The 22646-nt window shown below is 40.2% G+C and overlaps 2 protein-coding genes across 2 annotated transcripts; one reads left to right on the top strand and one right to left on the bottom strand.

Moving 5' to 3' along the window:
* The first annotated feature begins 880 nt into the window (after window positions 1-880).
* On the top strand, window positions 881-11319 carry LOC103156477 (fascin-like). Its single transcript, XM_007578535.2, has 5 exons — window positions 881-1935; window positions 6678-6834; window positions 6918-7039; window positions 7672-7842; window positions 10053-11319. The coding sequence occupies exons 1-5, from the start codon at window positions 1116-1118 to the stop codon at window positions 10256-10258; spliced, it is 1476 nt and encodes a 491-aa protein (XP_007578597.1). The 5' UTR covers window positions 881-1115; the 3' UTR covers window positions 10259-11319.
* A 4445-nt stretch (window positions 11320-15764) lies between these two features.
* plk1 (polo-like kinase 1 (Drosophila)) lies at window positions 15765-22494 on the bottom strand. Its single transcript, XM_007578533.2, has 11 exons — window positions 21787-22494; window positions 21402-21570; window positions 20681-20825; window positions 20472-20565; window positions 20170-20395; window positions 20029-20071; window positions 19646-19743; window positions 19485-19562; window positions 17013-17167; window positions 16697-16879; window positions 15765-16590 (listed from the first exon to the last, which is right to left on the bottom strand). Exons 1-11 carry the CDS (start codon window positions 22147-22149, stop codon window positions 16396-16398), a joined length of 1749 nt encoding a protein of 582 aa, XP_007578595.1. The 5' UTR covers window positions 22150-22494; the 3' UTR covers window positions 15765-16395.
* Between the last annotated feature and the right edge of the window lie 152 nt (window positions 22495-22646).

Raw genomic sequence — 22646 nt, 5'->3', positions numbered from 1 at the left:
CATATTCTCACACGTGATTGGCCACAAGGCTGCCATGTTAATCAGAACAAAGTTCTGCAGCGATCAGAGAGCAGACTCCGTTCAGCGGAGCCACTGAAGGAGTAAGAGCTGAGCAGCATTTGGGAAAGAAGTGGAGAGACGGCTCTCTGTTTATAAGGATGTGATGCGCATAGACGAGCAGTGCAGGTCAAACAATAGCACACAACCGCTGAGTCAGAGAATTTCAGAAAGCGCAATGATTGCGGAGAAGTTTGTTGGATTTATAGTGGAAAGTAAGAATTTGTTCAACACAGACTAATAGTAGAACAAAGAGGATTAAAATTATAATAAAAGCAGCAGAAAAATTCCTTGAGATGGAGGAATTGTCATTTGAATAAATCAGTTTAACAGCCTCTCATAACAGGGAAAGTCCTCAGTGTTACAGTGGTGAAGTCTGATGGTTTTGTCCATATTATAATGGAACGCAAGAAGATCGCATGTTAAACCAAACAGTCTGTGTCCAAAAGACCTGGTTGAAACCATCACTTAATTTTATATTAATGGATATAAAGAAATACGTAAAGATAGAAATCCGGAGGAGGATTTGTTCAACAGGGTATTAGTTATAAAGTTTCTAATATAAATGAAGATTTAGGAGTTATCAGGGTTGAAGTAAAACTAAATTATGAAAAATAAAATAATAATAATAATAATAATAATAATAATGAATTTTTATAACTCTTGTCAAAGGTTAAGTAGGGAAAACCTCAGTATCTGTGAGGAGGGAAATGGAAAAAAAAAATATTTTATGTGTAGATTTTAATGCTCATAATACCTTGGGGGGAAGTAAAAGGACAAATGAACATGGGTGTGTTATGTTGGTATGTAACTTCTGTCGCGGGGTTCTCGGGGTGCGGTGGTTTGTCAGGACTGCATCTCTCTCTCTCTTCGGCTCCTGTCTTTAGAGGGGCGTGTGCAGAATATTGCATCCATCCTCAGTCCTGCAGCTCCACTAAAGCAGTGAGAATTTGCAGTGTCTAGATATTCTTTGTCATCCTCATCACCCTCTTCTCTCAGAGCAAATCTTCTCTCTCTGTCTGCCCTTTACTTGCATTTCTTCTCGTCTCTCCATCATCATGTCCTCAAACAGCGCAGACGGGGACTTGCTGCAGATCCCTCTGGGGCTCATCAACAGCGCAGGCAAGTATCTGACAGCGGAGACCTTCGGTTTCAAGATCAACGCGTCGGCCAGCAGCCTGAAGAAGAAGCAGACCTGGACGCTGGAGCAGACCGGGGAGGACGGCAGCGCCGTCTTCCTCAAGTCCCACCTGGGCCGCTACCTTGGCGCGGACAAAGACGGCAACGTTACCGCGGACAGCGAGACACGCGGCCGAGACTGCCGCTTCGTCATCACAGCGCACGACGACGGGCGGTGGTCGCTGCAGTCTGAGCCCTACGGCCGCTTTCTAGGAGGCAGCGAGGACCGGATCACCTGCTTCGCGCAGACAGCTTCTCCGGCAGAGAGATGGAGCGTTCACCTGGCCGTGCATCCGCAGGTGAACCTTTACAGCTTTGCGCGGAAACGCTTCGCCCACCTGAGCGCCCAGGAGGTGTCCATAGATCGGGACGTCCCCTGGGGCGTCGACTCACTGGTTACGCTCGTCTACCGAGATGAGCGCTACCACCTGGAGACCTCTGACAACCGGTTTCTGCGCAACGACGGCAGCCTGTCCGCAAAAACGGACAAGGACACCGGCTACATGCTGGAATTCCTCTCAGGGAAAGTGGCATTCCGTGACTGCAACGGCCGCTACCTGGCACCAGTGGGCCCCACGGGGACAATGAAGAGTGGGAGGAGCGGCCGGGTGGGAAAAGATGAACTGTTTGGCCTGGAACGCAGCCACGCTCAGGTGGTGCTGACTGCGGGCAACGAGAAGAACGTCTCTACGAGGCAAGGTGAGACTCTGCAGCTTCAGAAAAGACCTAAATAAAATAAAATATAATACAATTCAACCAGACAAGGTAGGAATGCCGCCACGGCACCTATCACCACACCCTGCAAATTTGATCCTATCCACGTGTCTTTACTATGGGCACTCCCCGGTCAAACTCTGTGCTATTCGTGAGTCCTATAGAAAGATCTGGACCCTCTGGGCGTTTAGACAGGTTGAGAGCCTACCAACAATAGTTTTATTTCCTATGCCTTCAAATTATAATAGAGTATTTCTACACAAAGGTTTTTGGTTATCAGAATTTTGAGGCCAGTTTCTGATATTAAAGCTCTGACCTGTCAGTACCAGTTTTAGCTTATTTTGCTACTCTGTCTTTAAAAACCTTGATCAAGTTTTAAGTAATTTAAAGCATCACCTGGGATGGATTGATGGATGGATGGATGGATGGATGGATGGATGGATGGATGGATGGATGGATGAAACAGCCACAAAATGAAACATATCTACATACATTCCAACCTTAACAGTCAACAAAGTGATCATCATTGCCTTTAAAGATCAGTATTGTTATACAGAATGTCTACTATAAACTCTGACATTGTAGAATATGTTCAGCTTTCTTGGAATCAGTCATTTGTCAGTTTGACAAACCATCTGAAGGCAGGTACAAACTGACTGCTCCTAAGATTTATTTGATTTTTAACTGTCAAAAATGCAAAAACACAGAACAACAAAGGATAAAAACAGCCATTATGCATTAACTCTTGCTTTTACTGTGCTTTCTCTGACTTTTTTAAACACTTCTATATCACTCAAGTAATTTTGGTTCTTTTGCCCTCAAGAACAACTACCGCTGTGCAGAGTGCTGTTTTGTGAGACCTGCTGCTTAGATTAAGGTCAGATATTTGCTTGTCTGACCTCCTGACCACCGATCAGGGCTGTTAGAAATGAAAACTGGCTGATTCCAGTCCCAAGTCAATATTTCCGTGCATTATTTTTAGACCTTGTCTGTTTTGAAACTAGTTTTTCCTAAATTACTCTTATTTTAAGTTATCTCTATCCAATATATGGCATTCTTCCTATTAGTTTTTTTATTGTAACCATGCCAGGACTAAATGCAGCTGTGTGATTCAACCACTGAAACACAAAAACAAATGTCCACAAAGATTGCTTTCAGGAGACAATATACTGTAGTCTCAGTGGTTTAAAGTGTAGACAAGGTGATGACATCACGATGACGTCACTGATTTCAAAAAGTTGAATTCTGGTTTTCTCCACAGAAATCCAGCTAACTAGAGCTCCACAGAGCAGAGGTGTTCAGCTCCAGTTTATGGGGGTTGGGGGACCTTCACCCCTGAATCAGATGGATGAATGTTACCTCCGTAGTAATCAAGTACTCTAGAGTTCTGCTAATGATCTGATAATTAGATTATTTAGATACAGCCTGTCCACTTACATGGTGCTTATAAAAAGTATTCACACCTTGGATGTTATATCCTTTTTGTTGCTTTTACAATTCAATCCCTGATCATAAAAATAGCTTCTTTTTTAAGTACAAATTTACAGGAAATTTTTTAGTGTCAGAATGAAAACTGGTATTGATTAGATAATGGCAATTAACTACAAATATTTTAAATAAAATATGAGTAGCAGAAATAATCACCCCTTTGAGTCAGTATTTGATAGATTCACCTATGGCTGCAATAGCAGCAAATAGTCTGTGGATAGATCTCCATCAGGGTTCAATCAGTCAATCAAATTTGATCTGTATTTCAGCAGCAAGGCATTCAAAGTGCTTTACATCATAACAAGCACAGAAACACAAAGTCATGCAACATAGAATCAACAATCAAAACATTACATTAAGTCAAATGCCATTGTTAAATTTGTAATTGATTACGTTTCAAATACGACTCTAAACAGGTGGGTTTTTAGGAAGTCAGTGTTTCAGCTGTTTCACAGTTTTCTGGAAGTTTGTTCCACATTTGTGGTGCATAGAAGCTGAATGCTGCTTCTCCTCGTTTAGTTCTGGTTCTGGGGTTGCAGAGCAGACCAGAACCAGAAGACTTAGGGGTCTGAAAGGTTGAAAGATTGTACATTTACACTCTGCAATTTTGCTCCGTCGCTCCTTGAAAAACTGTTCAAACTCTGTCCGGTTGCATGGGGATCTGCTGTGAACAGCCTTTTTCAAATCCATAAATTCTGTATCAGATTGAGGTCTGGGCTTTGACTCAGCTACTCCAGAACATTCACCTTTTGGTTCTTCGCACAATTTCTGTGGATCTTTAGCTTTATCTTTTCTTGCTGGAAAATAAATGTTCTCTGAAGCTGTACTTCTGCAGACAGAAACTAATTGTCCTCCAGGATTTCTCTGTATCTTGCAGCTTTCATTTCACCTTCTACCTTTACAAGCCTTTCCATTCCTGTGTGTTTGTGGTGTCTGCCAAGCATTGCAACATATCTGATGGCCAAAAAGCTCCATTTTAGTTTGTTCAACTTGACCATAAAGTGTCCCACATTTCTCTGGGCAAATCATCACCTTCCTAAAATAGTGGCCCAAGTCATTTTATGCCAAAAGATTATTTAGGCAAAAAATAAAAAAATAAATATTTGGCAAAAAATAAAAGTTTGGCAACTTTTATTTTAGAAAGTTGCCAAAAATCTAGTTGAGCTGATGTAAGTCTAATAAATTCCTGAAATCTGCTATGGCTTTTTTTTTCTTTGGTGTGCTACCACAAAGTTATTCATGGCCCCCATCAGGCCCCCCATGCAAAACATTCCAGAGACCCCTCTGCCATGAAGTCCCTGCATAGCTGGACTCACGGAGCAGTGGAGGTTGTGTACAACAAAGTAAAAAAAAAACAAAAAAAAATCGTATTCATTTTCTCTCCACCATGTGTTTTTCATTACTTACTCAGTACATTTGGCCCATCTTTGCACAGCTTAACATTTTTCTGCAGTAATTCTATCTCTGCATTGTGGTTGCTGGGGTCAGGTCAGCTGAGGTTCTCTCAGCCTGTGTCATCTGTTATCTGAGATACACTAAGACAGGGGTGTCCAAAGTCCTCGAGGCCCGGCATCCTGCATGTTTTAGTTCTCTCCCTAGTGGTTGTAACAACCTCCTCAGGAATTCAATGTTCTTCTTAGTCCTTCTAATGAGGCATCATTTTATGCAGGTGTGCTAAACCAGGGAGAGAACTAAAACATGCAGGATGCCGTCGAGGACCGACTTTGGACACCGCTGCACTAAGAGCAGACTCAAAATTAGAAAAGATATTTTTAGAGACAAAGAAAGGATGAGTTGAAGGAGATGTAGAGAAAAGAGGCTAAGAACTGGATGACTCAGACTATCTTACATCTCATGCAACCTCTTTTTCTTGTTCCCACTCGGCCCCAGATGGGATCTGCTGCTAACGCAGGGATTTAGACTGCAGTGTAGAGGCCAAGGTTGCGCCTGTATACTGCATTTACCCCAAACAGACACATGGGCATCAAACAAATGGTGGGTTTAAATTGAATGTCTTCATGGGCTGCTGTTGTCTTTTCTCTTTTTATTTTGAAAATCCTCAATTAAAATTGACAGTGAATGAGTAAATTAGGGCTATTATTAAAGTGAAATATAAAATACAGAGACCAAAAGTAAATTTCAGCTAATCTACACTCCCTCCTAGTTTTTTCTTCTGTCATGTAAATGTATGAAAACAGAAAATCCCCACCATACTTTGAACTTAGACCAATAAAACTTGAAGACAAAACAAGGGGAAGTCAAAAATGTGCATATACCCCTTTTCAGATTCTAGACTTATTCATAATTGGAAAATTACACATTTTTTTTATTCCAACTTGGACTCAGACACTTTCCATGGATTAGAATATTATTATTAAAGTTAATTTATTTCAGCATCTCAAATCACTGGATGAAATACACTAGCTACACATATCTGATGTTTCAAGTCTTTATTTCTGTAATAATTATCAGAATACAGCCAATAAAAAACATGTAGTATTTAAAATATATCAGACCTACACAATACATTTTAACATATGGGCTTAATATTTAATACATCATTAATGGTTATTTAAAAAATTATTTTTAATTTGACAACTGAGTCTCATTGGAATGAGTATTTTAATTTATTGAATATGTTTGGAAATCTTCCCAAAATATCTACTGGAAATAAACAAATCTGTTGAGAAATGAAAAAGAAAAAAAAAGGTATTACTTGGTTGCACATGTGTTTATACCCTCAGATAAGTATTTTGCTTTTTTTAATACCTTTTCATTAAATTTTAATTTAATTTCACTATATTTTATTAAAAGGCTTATCATAACACCCGATTTAACATTTCACAGTGATGTCATCAGACAGAGAAAACTATTAATTTCTGTCCAAATGCTGGTATTCTGAAGATTACAATTATTTTTGTGTGTGTTTTTTGGGGGGCATTTTTGTTTAAAATATGCTTGTTCTCTTTCCAGTGAAGTTGCTCACACAGAGTGTCCATTAATTTTACTCACAGAAGAGTAAAAATATTACTCGAGTAAAAGTATGAGGTAGGAAAACTGCTCTTAAAAGTTGATTTTTCTTTTCTTTTCTCCTAAAAAGTTGCTCAAGTAAATGTAACTAGTTACTACTGACCTCCTCCTTTTGCTGTCTGAAATTTGATGAAACACGGTGCAGCTTAGGGAAGCTTTAATCCCCCAGAGCTGAATGAAAGCTGATCACAGATTACTTTATTTTTCAGGCATGGACCTGTCAGCCAATCAGAATGAGGAAGGGGACCAAGAAGTGTTCCAACTGGAGATGAACCGTGAAGACAGGAAGTGTGCCTTTAGAACTGCTGCTGGGAAATACTGGACCCTGACAGCAACTGGAGGACTGCAGTGCACGGCTTCCTCCAAGTAATCAACCTCCTACTGGGAAGTGCTGTTTGCATCCTTAGAAAAATGTAGATGATAAGGTCTGTCTTTGTATTTGTTTTCAGATCTGCTAACAGTTACTTTGAACTGGAGTGGCGTGAGGGTCGGGTGTGCATTCGTGCAGCCAACGGGAAGTATGTGACTGCCAAGAAGAACGGGCAACTGGCTGCTGCAGTTGACAGTACAGGTCAGGATTGTTGCTGATATTTTTCAAATACATGAAAGTGAAGTCAAGACAAAGTTGCAGATCGTAAATGTACTCTAATATCGGCTTTCTTTTGTACACAGAAGTAGGAATTTCTGACTCTAAGTCATATAAATAAACTACAACCTGCTGGCTGCCATTTATCACAGAGACAGGAACTAGCATCTGTCTATGGAGTCAACCCGTACTTATTTAAGTTCCATCTGTAGGTTGGAAAAGCAAATATTTCCTTGAGACCCTTCATACAATTTCAAACGTGAACATGTCTCTAGACTCCTCTGTGGTGAAGAAGGAAGGAGTCTGTTTGTTTTTGACTTTAGTGACTTTACTTCTTGGGTCAGTTTTATCATTATAGTTAACATAGTGTTAAGCCACCTAATTGTTCCATTTAAACCTGACGGTTTAAATAGAAATCTAAAGTGATTTCCATTTAAACTGTATTGGTACGAGCACAGAATCCTGTGGAACTTTATTATTAACGTTCACATGAGAAGGAAACATTATTCACTTTTTTCCCCCCATTTACATTTTTTTTAAAGTGAACAACAAACTTTCTGCAGTTAATTTAAACAATAAACAGTTATGATTAAAGGTACTAGTCTATGTTATTTCAGGGGAGGCTGAGCAGTTCCTGATGAAGCTGATCAACCGTCCAATCATTGTCCTGCGTGGAGAACATGGTTTCATTGGAGCTCGCAAAGCTGGACTTCCAACCCTCGACTCCAACCGGGCCTCCTACGATGTTTTCCAATTGGAGTTTCATAACGGTGCTTATTCCCTCAAAGGTAAGTGGAAGTAGGCAACATTCAAGCATATTTAACAAATATTATATAGCCGTCGCTTTCTAGAGAAGCTTGACCAAAGATGGCCTGGGACATTTCACCGCATTCTGCCAGAGAGCTCTGTGTGTGTGAGCTGTATGATGGCCTAGCTAATGTAATGAAGACAGTGTCTGAAAAAGACAAAAGAATACAACAACATGCAGCGTTACAAACAGCAGACTGAGGACTGTAGCTGTGAATGAACACATTTTGGGGAGAAAGTTTGAAGAAGACTAGACCAAAGGCAAAGAGTTTAATACCATGCTTTTCTTCCCCTGGCCAGAAATATGTTCCATTTTTTGAAACAAGTTCTTAGATGGTAAAGCATGCTTTGTTTTCATGCTTTGACTATCCTGGTGTAGGCTAATGTTACTTTATCCTGGAACGTGGGCGGGCCATGAGAGTGCAGTAGCTGTGGACGATTCTCCGATGGATAACCGGCATGCCCACGTTCACATATTCACAGAGATGCTCACAACTGGGATAGAACCGAACAGTAACTGGTCAGAAGGAGAACTGCCCGTGGAAAGGCACCTTAAGACACGGTGGCTAGAAGTGTTGGTAATGTGCAAGGAAGAGGCTAATTGAAATTTAATTCAGAGATACAAAATAAGAGTGTTGACATATCAATTCACAGAAGATGACTAAATATATGGCAAAACAAAATATTTTCTTATCAGTAAATCTTAATACTCACAAAATACACATGTAATCACCTCAGTCCTCTTGGGCTACCTATCATCTCTGTGTGTCTTCTGTCTCAACTGTTTTTAGTGGGTGATGATGAGATGTCCGTCATTTTCACTTTCATGAATCTCAACTGCTGAACCCTTTTCTGTGTGACAATTAGAAAAGTAAGTTTTAATTCTTTTAAGAACAATAGGAAGGGCAGTTGTGATGTCACACCTTCAAGGTGGATGATTTCCCCGCCTCTCACCAATTAACCAATAGAAGAAGGCCCCTGTAAAAAAACAAAAGTAAATGGTAATAATAAAATAGACTTTCATGGTCTTCAGGTTTTCTGCTTTTAAAGCGTTGTAATTTTTCTCTTAATCTGAAGCTTGTAATTTCATTATCTGGTGACCTTCGATAGTCATATTCACAATTCTACACACGAAATCCTCCATATTCATTCTACGTCCAAGTAAATAAAATAGACTATAACAAGTTGTTAGCTTGTATTTACAAACACGATTGAAATTAGCTGTGATGTGAATTTTATTTTTCTGAGGTTTTTTGCTATTAAAAAGATGAGTGTTTTTTGACCAGACTCCCAGGGGAAAGTTAGAAGAAGCCTGCATTCTATCCTCCCTCGAGATTCCAGTGAGCAGATCTGTGGGCAGGCGAAGGAAAGACAGATAACCTGCTCCACTTTCTTTAGGCGTCAGCAGATGAAACTCAGCTATCAGTTTCTATGGAGGACAAAAAAAACAGGCATTCAGCTAAACATAATATGTCCCAACGCCCAGAAAAACTTGCAACTTGCATCTAGCTTTTCTTCATTATGGGAAGAAATTTGAGATTGTAACAATGTTTTAGACAGTTTTGCTGTAAATGCCTTAGACTTTAGTATTCCCACTGTTCTCTAAAGTTTTGTGGATTTAATCTACCTAATGGTATAAATAAAGTTGATTGATTGTTTAATGCTGCGACAGACTGGCGACCTGTCCAGGGTGACCCCGCCTCTCACCCGGAACGTTAGTTGGAGATGGATGGATGATTGTTTAATGTTTATTTATTTGCACAGAAACAATTTACATTTCATTAATTTTTTAAAAGGAGACATGTTCTAGCAAAAATGCTAACTTTCACCTGCAGTCCCTGGACAAGTTGATGATAATCAAATATCAATGATCAAGATTAATGCATCATCATCTAGATCAGGGGTGTCCAAAGTGGGTCCTTGAGGGCCGGCATCCTGCATGTTTTAGTTCTCTCCCTGGTTTTACACCTGCATCAAATGATGGCTCATCAGAAGGCCTAAGCAGAACATTGACTTGAAGAGGAGGTTGTTACTACCACCAGGGAGAGAACTAAAACATGCAGGATGCTGGCCCTGGAGGACCGACTTTGGACACCCCTGATCTAGATTTAATGCAAAGCACACCATGTTGTCCGGATGTATACACCACCTGTGTGAGCTCTGGGCTTCATTAGTCCTGTTGTCTGTCCAGACTCCCAGGGAAAGTACTGGTGCGTTGGAGACGACTCAGCAGTGGTGTGCAGCAGCTCCACTCCTGTCCAGTTCCTGCTTGAGTTCTGTGATCTCAACAAGATGGGAATTCGGGCTCTGGGCGGGAAGTACCTTAAAGGCGACCATGCTGGAGGGCTGAAGGCCAGCGCAGACTCTGTGGACAGCGCCACCCTCTGGGAATACTGAGAAATGGCTTTTCTTTGTTCTTTATCTGCACAATGCTTCAAACTATTGAAACTCAATGTCTGCAGATTCTTTTTTCATACTCTTGTGTGTGTGCAGTTGTAAATGTGTTTGGATGGCTGTGTTGTGAAAGCTGAATGTCACTGCAGCAGGACGCTGCAGCTATTTTGTTTTCTAATAACTGACTGGCCTTTCTGTATTTCTACTGGAGATTTCCAGTGACTTGTTGTTCTGAATGTGTCGCCACTCATAATGTCTTTCACTTCCAATATGACTTACACAAGCTGTCTGACTTTCCGTATCTGTGATGACTTCTTGTGACATGTTGAATGCTACAACTCTAACCCCTGCATATTAATCTTTCTGCTGCTATAAAGACTTCCTGGTAAGGTTCTCTGCTCTCATTTCTTGTTGTCTGTTGAAGCGCATTCATACAAGGCAACCGGATGACACAGTGTTAATGATTTGCATTTGTTGGCTGTAAATAAGGCTTTCTCCATCATCAAATGCTTCAAAACATGAAACCATGGAAACGTTGGAAGAGAATATGGATGGTGAATCCAGGATTTGCCCATGTGCTCTGTTCTCAGATGCAAAGAGCTCTACACACTTAGAAAGTGTGTCGGTGTGCAGCTTAAGAAAATATAAAATTTTCTTTCATGTGAAATCCTGATCGTGCTTAGATACCGTTAGAAATTTAAATCATTCCAAGAATAAACAATTATAGAACATCAAATGGAACTTTTTTTATCATTGACCATTTTTGAGGGTGCATTCTATATCTAATTCTGCTAAAAGCACATGTGGTGGAAAAGGACCTTTTAAAGCACATACATGGATGCACATAAATTACTTATCTTGAACTGTGTAATAATTACTGCAATAATGCTTAAAATAAATTGTAAGCACATGATTTTTTTGTGTCGTCAGAACTAAACAGGGTGCTGCTGCTCCTGGTGTCTTGTTGCTGTGCCTTCGATGGCATATTTACATCTTTGTCATTCATGCTTTTCCATTCTACTGAGCCAAATGAAACTTCAATAAAGTTTTCTCTTACACAGTCATTTATTCTGGATTATTTTCTAGCTGTGGTCTGTATTTAAAACAAACGCTGCAGACAGGACAGTCTTTGCAAAGTCTTAGAGTAATGAAGTTTAAACCAAATAGTTAAATACACTCATTACTATTTGACAATACGTGAACCAAACTGCCCAGGGCAGTTGTTATCCAGTAGCTTGCTCTGTGAATGTGTGAATGAGTGAATGTAGTGTGAAGCTCTTTGGGGTCCTATGGACTTGATACAGCACTATACTAGTACAGGCCATTTACTATTTGTCATGATTTTGCTAACACTGTGGTTGAGAGTATAATTAAAAAGCCTACATACATTCTATCCTCCCTTGAGATTCCAGTGAGCAGATCTGTGGCCAGACAAGAGAAAAAGAGAGGTAACCTACTCCACTTTCTTTGGGTATCTGGAGAGGAAACTCATTTATCAGCTTCCATGGAGGAAACATATTAAGGAAAACTTAATATGTACCAATGGCCATGCATCTTTCTTCATTTTTTGCAGGGTCACTCCAAGTTGCCATGGAAATAGCAGAAATGGAGCTTGAGAAGAATGAAAGTGCAGAGATAGACAGACTGTCCTGATAGGTCTGTACCTCCACCTCCCTACCAGAACTGATCTTGGACTGCCTCTGTCCCTCCTGAAGTCAATAACCAATTCCTTTGTCTTGGAAGTGTTTACCTGCAGGCCGTTTCTATGACAACAGACGACAAAATTCCTCACCAGGCTCCTGTACTCCTCTGTTGTCTTTGATATATCCCATAATGGCAGTGTCATCAGTCCTCTTCTGGATATGACACGTTTCAGAGTTGTAACACAAGTCGCCACAAGTCGTACACCTCAGGTGTACAGGTTGTGGCAGGTTGAAGAGGATGGGTGACCACACCGTCTCCTGCAGGACTCCAGTGGTCTGTCTGTGAGGTAGCTGGAAATCCAGGTGACCAGACAGGATTCTGGTAAGCTTTTCCAGATGTGCAGGGATGAAGTAGATACACAGACTAATAAACTCAACTAATCTTGCATCAGCAAGTAAGAAGCTGTGACAACCCAAGAAAACAAGGCAGATATATACACAGGCACTCAATTATCCATTAAAACCACAACAGTAGCAGGTCAATAGATCAATTGTAATGTCTTCAAAATTGGGGGAGTACACAATTCTTATTCCCCTGCCACATATTTCAAACACTTATAAAATTGGACATACTATAGAACAGTGGTGTCCAAAGTCAGTCCTTGAGGGCCGGCATCCTGCATGTTTTAGTTCTCTCCCTGGTTTAACACCTGCATGAAATGATGGCTCATCAGAAGGCCTAAGCAGAACGTTGACTTGCTGAGGAGATTATTACCACTAGGGAGAGAACTAAAACATGCAGGATGCTGGTCCTGGAGGACCGACTTTGGACACCCCTGCTATAGAAGAAACAAAAAGTGGCATTGCATTATTAAAAAAAAAAAAACATATAAAACATTCCAATTAGTTAAACATTTAAAGTTATGAGTCAAATTTGCACTAATCACAAATATGGCAGAAATTACAGCAAGCATCTACACAAGAAAAAGAAAAGAGAAACATTTTAATGTTCTAAATTGTTGAGAAAAGTTTTTCTATGAGCAAAGCAATACTAGACAAGATGTGAAGATTTCACCTGATGAAGGTTACCATCACTCACAAACTAAGGCACAGATCTTAGTTTACAGCACAGATAAAATTAAACTCTTCATGATCAGACTTGATGAACCAGAAGTGGTCTCTTTCTTTCTCCATTGCGTCAGTTTTCCTTGGCACTCATCCAACAGTTAAATAAGTTGAAAAATTTGAAAAATCTGTGTCATTTTGAATTTTATCTTCTAAGTTTTCTTCTGATGAAGAATCCTAAGAAATTTCTTTAAAATTTGTCGCAATTTCCTTGCTGTCACAGTTTGATTTCACATCCAGGTCCTTTATGTTTTTGGGAAGACTGGTAAAGACACTGTAATGTCTGTGTTGATAAAGAGTTAGCTGTGGTTGTTAAAGTAACTCACTCAACCTGTGAGCAAGCAAACACATCCAGGACTACTTGGTCATGAGGAACATTGACACTTTCAAAATCAACAAAGTCTCCTGATGCCTTTACTGTTAAATCCATAGTTGTGGTTTTCACGGTAACTTTCTCATCCTTAGAGGAATCTTCCATGTCCTTTTGGTCTTCATGGTTCAATGTCCAAACCAAAGTATTTTGATCTCTCGTCCTCAGAGCTCTCTACTAAAACGTCTTTGCCTCTTATGCTCTATCCTAACAGCTTTTCAACTCCCCAACAAGAAATCCAAGGTCCCATCAATATCAAAAATCATCTTGACTTGAACAGTTAAAATGGTTTGTAAAATCAGTTTGAAGTCGTCTCTCTGGAATCGATCTACCTCCAACCAAGTTGAGAAGCAAACTGAGAATTCTTTTATCTCTTTGAACTGTTATGACATCGATGAGATCATAGAGGTTCTCATCAACATGATGTCAAAGCCTGTCTGGGGCTTGTTTAGTTGCTATGGAAACAAGTTATGAATGGGGTAAGATTGTCAATTAANGGTGTCCAAAGTGGGTCCTTGAGGGCCGGCATCCTGCATGTTTTAGTTCTCTCCCTGGTTTAACACCTGCATCAAATGATGGCTCATCAGAAGGCCTAAGCAGAACGTTGACTTGCTGAGGAGATTGTTACTACCACCAGGGAGAGAACTAAAACATGCAGGATGCCGGCCCTCGAAGACCCACTTTGGACACCCCTGCTACAGAAGAAACAAAAAATGGCATTGCATTATTAAAAAAAAAAACAAAAAAAAAAACATATAAAACATTCCAATTGGTTAAACATTTAAAGTTATGAGTCAAGTTTGCACTAATCACAAATATGGCAGAAATTACAGCAAGCATCTACAATACACAAGAAAAAGAAAAGAGAAACATTTTAATGTTCTAAATTGTTGAGAAAAGTTTTTCTATGAGCAAAGCAATACTAGATAAGATGTGAAGTTTTCACCTGATGAAGGTTACCATCACTCACAAACTAAGTCACAGCTCTTAGTTTACAGCACAGATAAAATGAAACTCATCATAATCAGACTTGATGAACCAGAGATGGTCTCCTTCTTTCTCCATTGCATCGGTTTTCCTTGGCATTCATCCAACAGTTAAATAAGTTGAAAAATTTGAAAAAAATACGTGGTTGACTCAAGATTAACATCCACGCTGTCGAAATCATCTGTGTCATTTTGAATTTCATCTTTTAAGTTTTCTTCTGACGAAGAATCCAAAGAAATTTCTTTAAAATTTATCACAATTTCCTCGCCGTCACAGTTTGATTTCACATCCAGGTCCTTTATGTTTTTGGGAAGACTGGTAAAGACAGTTTGTAATGTCTGTGTTGATAAAGAGTTAGCTGTGGTTGTAAAGGTAACTCAAACAACCTGTGAGCAAGCAAACACATCCAGGTCCATTTGGTCATGAGGAACATTGAGACTTTCAAAAACAACAAAGTCTCCTGATGCCTTTACTGTTAAATCCATAGTTGTGGTTTTGACGGTAACTTTCTCATCCTTAGAGGAATCTTCCATGTCCTTTTGGGCTTCACGGTTCAATGTCCAAACCAAAGTATTTTGATCTCTCATCCTCAGAGCTCTCTACTAAAACGTCTTTGCCTCTTATGCTCTATCCTAACAACTTTTCAACTCCCTTCCTAACAAGAAATCCAAGGTCCCATAAATATAAAAAATCCTCTTGACTTGGTGAACAGTTAAAATGGTTTGTAAAATCAGTTTGAAGTCGTCTCTCTGGAATCAATCTACCTCCAACCAAGTTGAGAAGCAAACTGAGAATTCTTGTATCTCTTTGAACTGTTATGACATCGATGAGAACATAGAGGTTCTCATCAACATGATGTCAAAGCCTGTCTGGGTCTTGTTTAGTTGCTATGGAAACAAGTTATGAATGGGGTAAGATTGTCAATTAAAAATCCATGCATAGACATCTAAATTCATAAATATAAGTCAATAAATGTGCAGAAATTTAGGTTTTGTCCTGTCTTCCAACTCGCACGTAAAAATGTGAGATTTTAGGGTTGAAATGTGAAATAATTCTTGTGTGGAAAATATGTTTCAATTTGACAATCATAAACAATACAGATAACAATGGGTGTCCAATTTTAAAAACATTTAAAAAGCAATAGCCTGATAAAGATGCCTGGTTGTTTTGGGATGACTGTGGAACCTCTGGATATGACAATGCAAAGAAGGATTCTTCATATGATCAAGAAAATGATGAACGCTGACCATCCTCCTCATGAGACTGATTTCCTAATTTGTGCAAAATTTCCCTGTGAGAGGGACCGGTTGATTTTAACATATACATTTAAAACACACTGGAACTGTTCACACATACCAAAACCTGCATTTAAAATTCAGAAGAATGACCACTTGAGAAGAATCTTTATTTAAACTTGGGCAGTTATACCATCTCTAAAATATGTATGCATACTCAGCAGTATGTACAATTTTATCTAATTGACGACTCACATGTAGAACTTAAAAATAAGAAAAACAGGAAGAATGTACATGATGAAGACATATAAACATGGTCTAATCCTCGACACAGAAAACAAATTGAAACAAGAGAAGCAGACCAGAGAAGCTGTTTTTAAATCCACCTGAGTCCAACGCGTTTTCCACCTCTGTAGCATTCCATGAAAGACAACAATGCACAAGTAGAAATCATGTATTTTAACATAAATTTTCACCTTTACTTCCACAACTTGGTTGAATATACAAGATTATCCACAGCGCTGATTCCAGTACAGCAGCTGTGGTTGTTTAAAGGCTTTATCAGCAAAGTCAAGGTAAGAGTGAAAGCAACTATTAAACAGCAGAAATATTTAAAACAGGAAGAGGAAATTATGTTTTGTCATACGAAAAGGGTTTTCATGGTACGGGTCATTTTAGGAAGAGAAGTAGCACCGCCTGCCTTGATAAAAAAAATTAAAATGAAAAAAAAAAAAAAAGAAGTATTGAGGCATTGACAGACTGATTGGAGAAAAACCTCATCTAATGTGCAGCAGAAGAAGACTTGCTGTCCAGCAGTTTCTCCACCATGAGCTTGGCATAGCGCATGCGGCTGGCCAGCTCCCTGCAGCAGCCGAACTCCTCCAGCAAAGACAGCTTGTAGGTGCGGAAGTCCCGCTTCTCGTCAATGTAGGTCACAGCAGCCATCAGCGGGCAGAGGATCAGTTTAGTGTGGTCCTAAAACAAAATAAAACAAACAAAAAAAACAGATAATGGCTTGAGCATGGAGCATGGTGAGGCTGAGGACGGACAGCAGGAGACGGAGCGATGCAGGTCAACTAACCTGGAAGAAGTTGATCTGGACCGTGCCGTTGCTGAGGTGCAGGACGATGGCGCTTTTTGTTCTAAACCACAGCGAGAGGTACGGCAGCCGCGCAAGCTCGTCCCCTTCCCGCCGTGCCACGTTGGCGCCGGCCTTCAGCAGGTGCTCGCTCATGTAGTTACGGAAGTACTTAAGCAATGTTATCTAAAAAAAAAAATAAAAGAAATGTATCTAGTACTAAAGACGGCATTTAAGCTTCCCTAAAGACTATTAGAGAATCGTTTATTAACTTTTATCCAGAGCAGAAAATGAGCTCAACCAGGAGCTGAATGCTGACCTTCTTGTTGAGTGTAGTGGGGAACGAGCGGACGCTCATGTAGGACTCGGCAGCCATCTTGTCGATGTACTGCAGGCTGTCTCCGTCCGCGTACATGATGAGACGAGTGTAATCGTTGAACAGAACACCCACACTGTTGTCACAGAGCTGGTAGCCTGTAAACAGGCATTTAAACACTTTGATGAGGATGTTTTCTTTTTAAAATCATAATTTTTTTCCCCTAAACATTGTTGGGGTATAAAACAGATTTGATTGGACAGAAACCAATCTCAATTATCACACAGGAGACAAATCAGACATGTAGTGAAATTTTAACTGAATTGAAACCAAATGATTTTATCCCAAATCAACCAACCAGTGAAGGACATTTCAGCTCCAGTTAATGTACAATACCAAGATCTATGATAACTCAAGACTTTAGTTTTATGAGAACAATTCAGTTTGTATTCCAGACAGGTGGAGTTTCAGTCTAAACCCACATGTGAACATTTACACCTTAAGATGAAGTGAAGGAATATTTAAAACTTAGTTAATGACTATTAGGGGTGTAGTGATACAATAATTTCACGATACGATACATTATACAATATTCTGGTTATGATACGATATGTATCACGATATTTGTTGAGCGATACAATTCGCCACGATTTAGTGCATTTTTACAATTTTCTGAAAGATTTTAGAAGGACAGAGTGATTTTAGTGACATTTTGTGTTCCATAGACTTGAATTTAGTTAACTGAAAACTGATTAAAAGCACCAACTACACAATACCTGACTCTGACTGGACAGTCTTAACAGTCTGCAGCTGGACAAAATGAATCAAAGACGCGGTGAGAGAATTAGTTTCTGTCATTTAATTCATGTGGATTTGACATAAAACTCAAAAGTTTAAACGGTAATCCAGGAGCAGAGTGGGGAGATTATCAGCCTCTGTAGACTCTCAATATGCAAATGATTGCACTTATGTTTTTTCTTTTGGACACTGTGGCTGCATTTTGGAGTAAAAATGGAGCCACAAATGCAGTCTTTTGGACTATGGGGAAAAAGACTTTTCTACCTTGTCTCCCGGAGTTAGCCGTGGCTGTAAACTGCATTCGTCTAACTGCTAAAGTCGTGGCTCCGCCTCACCCCGTAGTGATCGACTCCCTGCAGCTACGCAGCGCCGCTATTCCCCTGCTTGGATCTCCGAGTAGCTGCCTCTCAGACTGCCAGCATCTCATAGTACTCTCAGTCTGATACTTTTTGTCTGTTGCTAATAAGAATGATCTATCAGCCATTGTTATCATGGAAATCCTCACTGCGCCGCGGATTCCGGCTGGGTTTTTTTTTCCCTCTTAGTCTTCCTGCTCAAAACACAGCGCCGCTGCGCGCCTGCTTCGGATGTTATCAACCCATGTTCATTCTTCAGGTAATCCTTTATATACAGAACAGAAACCGCTAAGCTAAAAACTAATTACGAAGTGAATGCTACCAGTCAAAATTTGCATTAATTTCGCGATTTCACTGCTTTTGCAGCTGCTCCGTTCGCGCCGCTACTCCTTTCCGCTTTTCTTTCACGGTTATTTGCGCAACTTTACTTCGTTTCTCAGCAACAAAATACAGCCCATTGTCATTTATTGAAGATTTTACATTTCCAAATACACAGGAATCTAATGTTTCGTTTCGTACGTTTGGAAGCTCATTCCCTCTCACATAATCGGGAAAGCCGGGGAATGGCGGCGCTTTTGACATTTCCCTGACATTCGGAAACATATGGTTTACTAATTTTAGCATAACTCCGGTTATACCTGGCCTATTAACACAATTTAAAAACTGGTGTGTAGTTTATAATGTGCACTTTAAGCTCGAGTTGAAAGTTAGACTGAGGGAGGCGGAGTCTTGCTGCTACGCCGTAACATACTAGACGTTAAAAAGAGCTGTCAGGCTATGGACCCCTATGGTTTAACGGATCGATACTCGCGGATGAAAAATCGATACTTTCCTAGGGCGGAAAATATCGATATATATATATCGCCAAATCGATTTATTTATACAGCCCTAATGACTATGTAGCCCCGTTAATAAAAGATTTATATAGAGTGATTATCAGTAGACATCATGTTGTGTCAGTCACTCTAAACATGTCACCTGCAGGAAGCAGGCAAAATTATATTATTCTAACATTTAAGCCATTTACAATTAGACTAAACATAATTTACAAGCTGCTGCCAGTGGGATATCTTGTCTTTGATTGTAAATTTCAGATTTGTATCTCTTACATGGTGAGACAAGGAATACACCTTGCAACTCAAGTTTTTCTCATGCACTGATGCTCTTTGCAAACACATCCAAACTTCAAAATGAATAAAAATCAAATGCCACACTTTATGGCTTTCTGCAGATCCCTTCATAGTCCTGTTAAAGAGCTAAATTGATGTTTAGGAGTCAGATGTCTTACATTCTCACTTTTTTGGATGTTTCTAATACTTACCTAGCCCGTATTTGTCTGAGTAGTCAACCCATTTGCTTATCCAGAAAATGGGAATGCATGCAGGATCCTCTGCTTCCTCTGAAAAGATAAACCAAACTTTTCTAAGCTGATCTTTTCTAACTTGACACAAACAGCCAAGAAAAACTGAAAAACGAACCGACCTTGCCGGATGAATGCCTTCTCTGCTGGCTTGGAGGCCATGATGCTGTTGAGCTGCTGAAGCATGTCTTTCAGGTGGTTCTCTGACGGCTCAATCTCTCTGCAAACAGAATACAAGTCAGAATGGTTTATATCTTTACAACAGATTGAAAACAGACAACTTAGAATAGAATATACTTTATATTGCTTATTTGTTGAAAGCTACTCCATCTTAGGTAATAAACACAAAGTTTGTAATTATATATATATATATATATATACACACTTATATATAGACTTATATATATATATATAGACTTGGGCATTGTAAAGCCCAATGGCAACAGGTAGAAATGATCAAAAAGAAAAACTTGAACTCAGACGTGCAGAAAATATCTCATCTTACTTTGGCACAGCATCGTCTTTCACCTCCATCTTCTCTGTCCCACCTAAAATCAAAACAGCAATATTTATCTAGAATCAGACCTACTAAAGGCATCGTTCAGACCCGTGGCCTAATATGACCTAGAGAGGCGAGACTCATTACCTTTGTTGTTCAAAGCAGAGAGGGGACGTCGCTGGCCGAGCTCTGCAGCGGTGGAGGGGGCAATGGAGAAGCGTGGGGGGACTGTGAGGCATGTGGTGGGCAGGCGCAGCGGGATGTAGCCTGACGTGAGGAACTCGTCCTCTTGCAGCTGAGTGATGGTGGGCCTCTGAGCAGGATCGGCGTGCAGCATCCTCTTGATTAGCGACGCTGCGGCGGGGTTGATGTGCTGCATACAGTCCAGGAGGTTTAAACTAAACCTGCTCAATATGTTCCACAAAGCAGCATAATCACAGCAATCTTACCCAGGGGATGACGTAGCTGTTTTTCTTGATGCGACTGTAGGTTTCCTTCAGACAGGATGTTTCAAACGGGGGCTTACCCACCAACAGAGTGTACCTGAGAGAGCAGACAGAGGACAGGTTACTGCACTGGATCGTTACCTGGTGTCAGGATAATGATCTTGACCAACTTGGTTCCAAAACTATGTTCCATACTGTATTTTCAAACTTACAGTATGCATCCCAGTGACCAGACGTCCACTTCATAACTGTGGCCTTTTTTACAGAGAACTTCAGGTGCTATGTAGTTGGGCGTTCCGCACAACGTCTTCTTCCGTTCGCCGTCAAACTCGATCTTAGTAGCCAAACCAAAGTCCCCTAGAAAACAAATATGGAATGTTTTAAATATTAAGACTTCAACATATTTAGGACAAAAAAAAGTGTCCAAAATATGCAATGGAGTGGTGCATTTTTCATCTGAACAAATAACATGCAACATGTAATAAAACATGGATTACTATTGAAAGATCTGCCTTTTAGGTGTATTGTGATGCATTGCAGGTTCATGCATGGTGGGGCTGACTGATAAGACTCAGCTCATACTTGTGCATTTTCTGCACAAGTAAAGAGTGATGAAGCAACAACTTAACTTGAAATGATTACAGACCATTAGTAATCATGAGAACTGATCATTCCAGATCCATCTGCTCCTCTCTAAATTACATTTCATCTTGTTGTTGGCCAATTTTTCTGAAATCCACATAGGTCTTGCAAAGACAAACCAAAGAGAGGTTTTCTCTCTTTGGTTTATTTCGTTTGCATTTCCTTTTTAATTTATGTAAAGCACTTTGAATTGCCTTGTTGCTGAAAATGTGCTATATAGATAAAATTATATTCCCATAATATTTTGTACAGAAATTAAAAGTTTTATATAAGCATATTATGGCTAAGTACCTATTTTAACCTCCATCTCGTCATTGAGGAAGATGTTCCCCAGCTTCAGGTCTCTGTGAATGACTCTGTTGTTGTGCAGGTAATGGACTCCCTTCAGCAGCTGGGTCATGTAGTACCGGGCCTCTGGCTCTGTGACAGCCTTACGCCGCTTGTGCAGCTCCAACAGAGACTGAAAAAAGAAGGTTTTAATAAACACATGAAAAAAAACGTATTCCAGTTGACTAAACTGTAAACCTGGAGTCCCTCCAGTAATATTTGAATAAACTGTCTGTGTTAAACTGCCGTAACACAAATTCGGGTGTTTAAAGTTGCAATACATGGTAATTTCTTTCCGCTTAAAATATAGAGGCTTGGTAAGCATTGATCGTTGTATTATTACACTTACCCTTCTCCTGCAGATTTCCAGGACCACAAAGACGAAGTCGTCGTCCTCAAAGAAGCCGTGGAAGCCAACAATGTTCGGATGATTAAGGCTCTTGTGAATGGCGATTTCAGACGTCATCTTTTCCCTTTGGTGCTGCTTCAGGATCAGAGATTTCGGCACAATTTTCCCAGCGAATACCTGCTTCGTCTCTACATCTGTGATTTCGTAGCATTTGGCGAAGCCCCCCTTCCCCAGAAATCTTCCTCTCGTGTATCTCTTCGTGGTGCGGGGGTCAACCAAGATGTCTGGGATCTCTTTGAGAGGCGCCGACTTCGGATCGGAAAGTGCAGATGTAGGAGCTGGCTTCGCAACACCAGCACTCATTTTGGCTTTTCGGTTGTTTTTTTTGAAGAAATAAACCACTTAAGCGGTTCAACGAAGCGATTAAAGTTAGCCTTAACTCAACCGACGCTAGTTAAACCTGGCAAGCTAGCTTCCTTCCGCTTGCATTCGTGTTTAAATCAAAACTAACGCCCTTTTGGTGCAAGTGTTCATTAAGACAACATTAACCATTAAAACAACGACGCATGAAAAGCAAACTTTAAAAAAGTCATTAAATAATTCGCCAGACCTGCCCGACTGTAGTTACTCGATTGTTCTCTCCAGCCTTATGACAACAGTTTTCGGTACAAGTTTAAATTGCTGCCTCTGTCGTTATCGCACTCTCTGATTGGCCCACAGGATTTGAATTGTAGGGCGTTGCAGCAATGCATCGTGGGACTTCTATGTGAAAATAGCCTATCGGTAAACGAGAAAGCTGCATCGTCGTCGTGATTGGGTCATCACAATCCTGTTGGTTGCCTACGGTTTCCGGAACAAGG

This window comes from Poecilia formosa, unplaced genomic scaffold (assembly GCF_000485575.1).
Source record: "Poecilia formosa unplaced genomic scaffold, Poecilia_formosa-5.1.2 Scaffold483, whole genome shotgun sequence".
Classification (NCBI taxonomy): domain Eukaryota; kingdom Metazoa; phylum Chordata; class Actinopteri; order Cyprinodontiformes; family Poeciliidae; genus Poecilia; species Poecilia formosa.
This window is presented reverse-complemented; position numbering and strand designations above follow the sequence as displayed.

Excerpts from the sequence above, each read along its gene's own strand:
- LOC103156477 (XM_007578535.2), top strand. The coding sequence starts at position 1,116 with ATGTCCTCAAACAGCGCAGACGGGGACTTGCTGCAGATCCCTCTGGGG. Across the intron at positions 7,040-7,671 it reads TGCTGCAGTTGACAGTACAG|GGGAGGCTGAGCAGTTCCTG; the intron begins GTCAGGATTGTT and ends ATGTTATTTCAG. Across the intron at positions 7,843-10,052 it reads CGGTGCTTATTCCCTCAAAG|ACTCCCAGGGAAAGTACTGG; the intron begins GTAAGTGGAAGT and ends TTGTCTGTCCAG.
- plk1 (XM_007578533.2), bottom strand. The coding sequence starts at position 22,149 with ATGAGTGCTGGTGTTGCGAAGCCAGCTCCTACATCTGCACTTTCCGAT. Across the intron at positions 20,566-20,680 it reads TGGTCACTGGGATGCATACT|GTACACTCTGTTGGTGGGTA; the intron begins GTAAGTTTGAAA and ends CTGCTCTCTCAG. Across the intron at positions 16,880-17,012 it reads CCACTACACTCAACAAGAAG|ATAACATTGCTTAAGTACTT; the intron begins GTCAGCATTCAG and ends TTTTTTTTTTAG.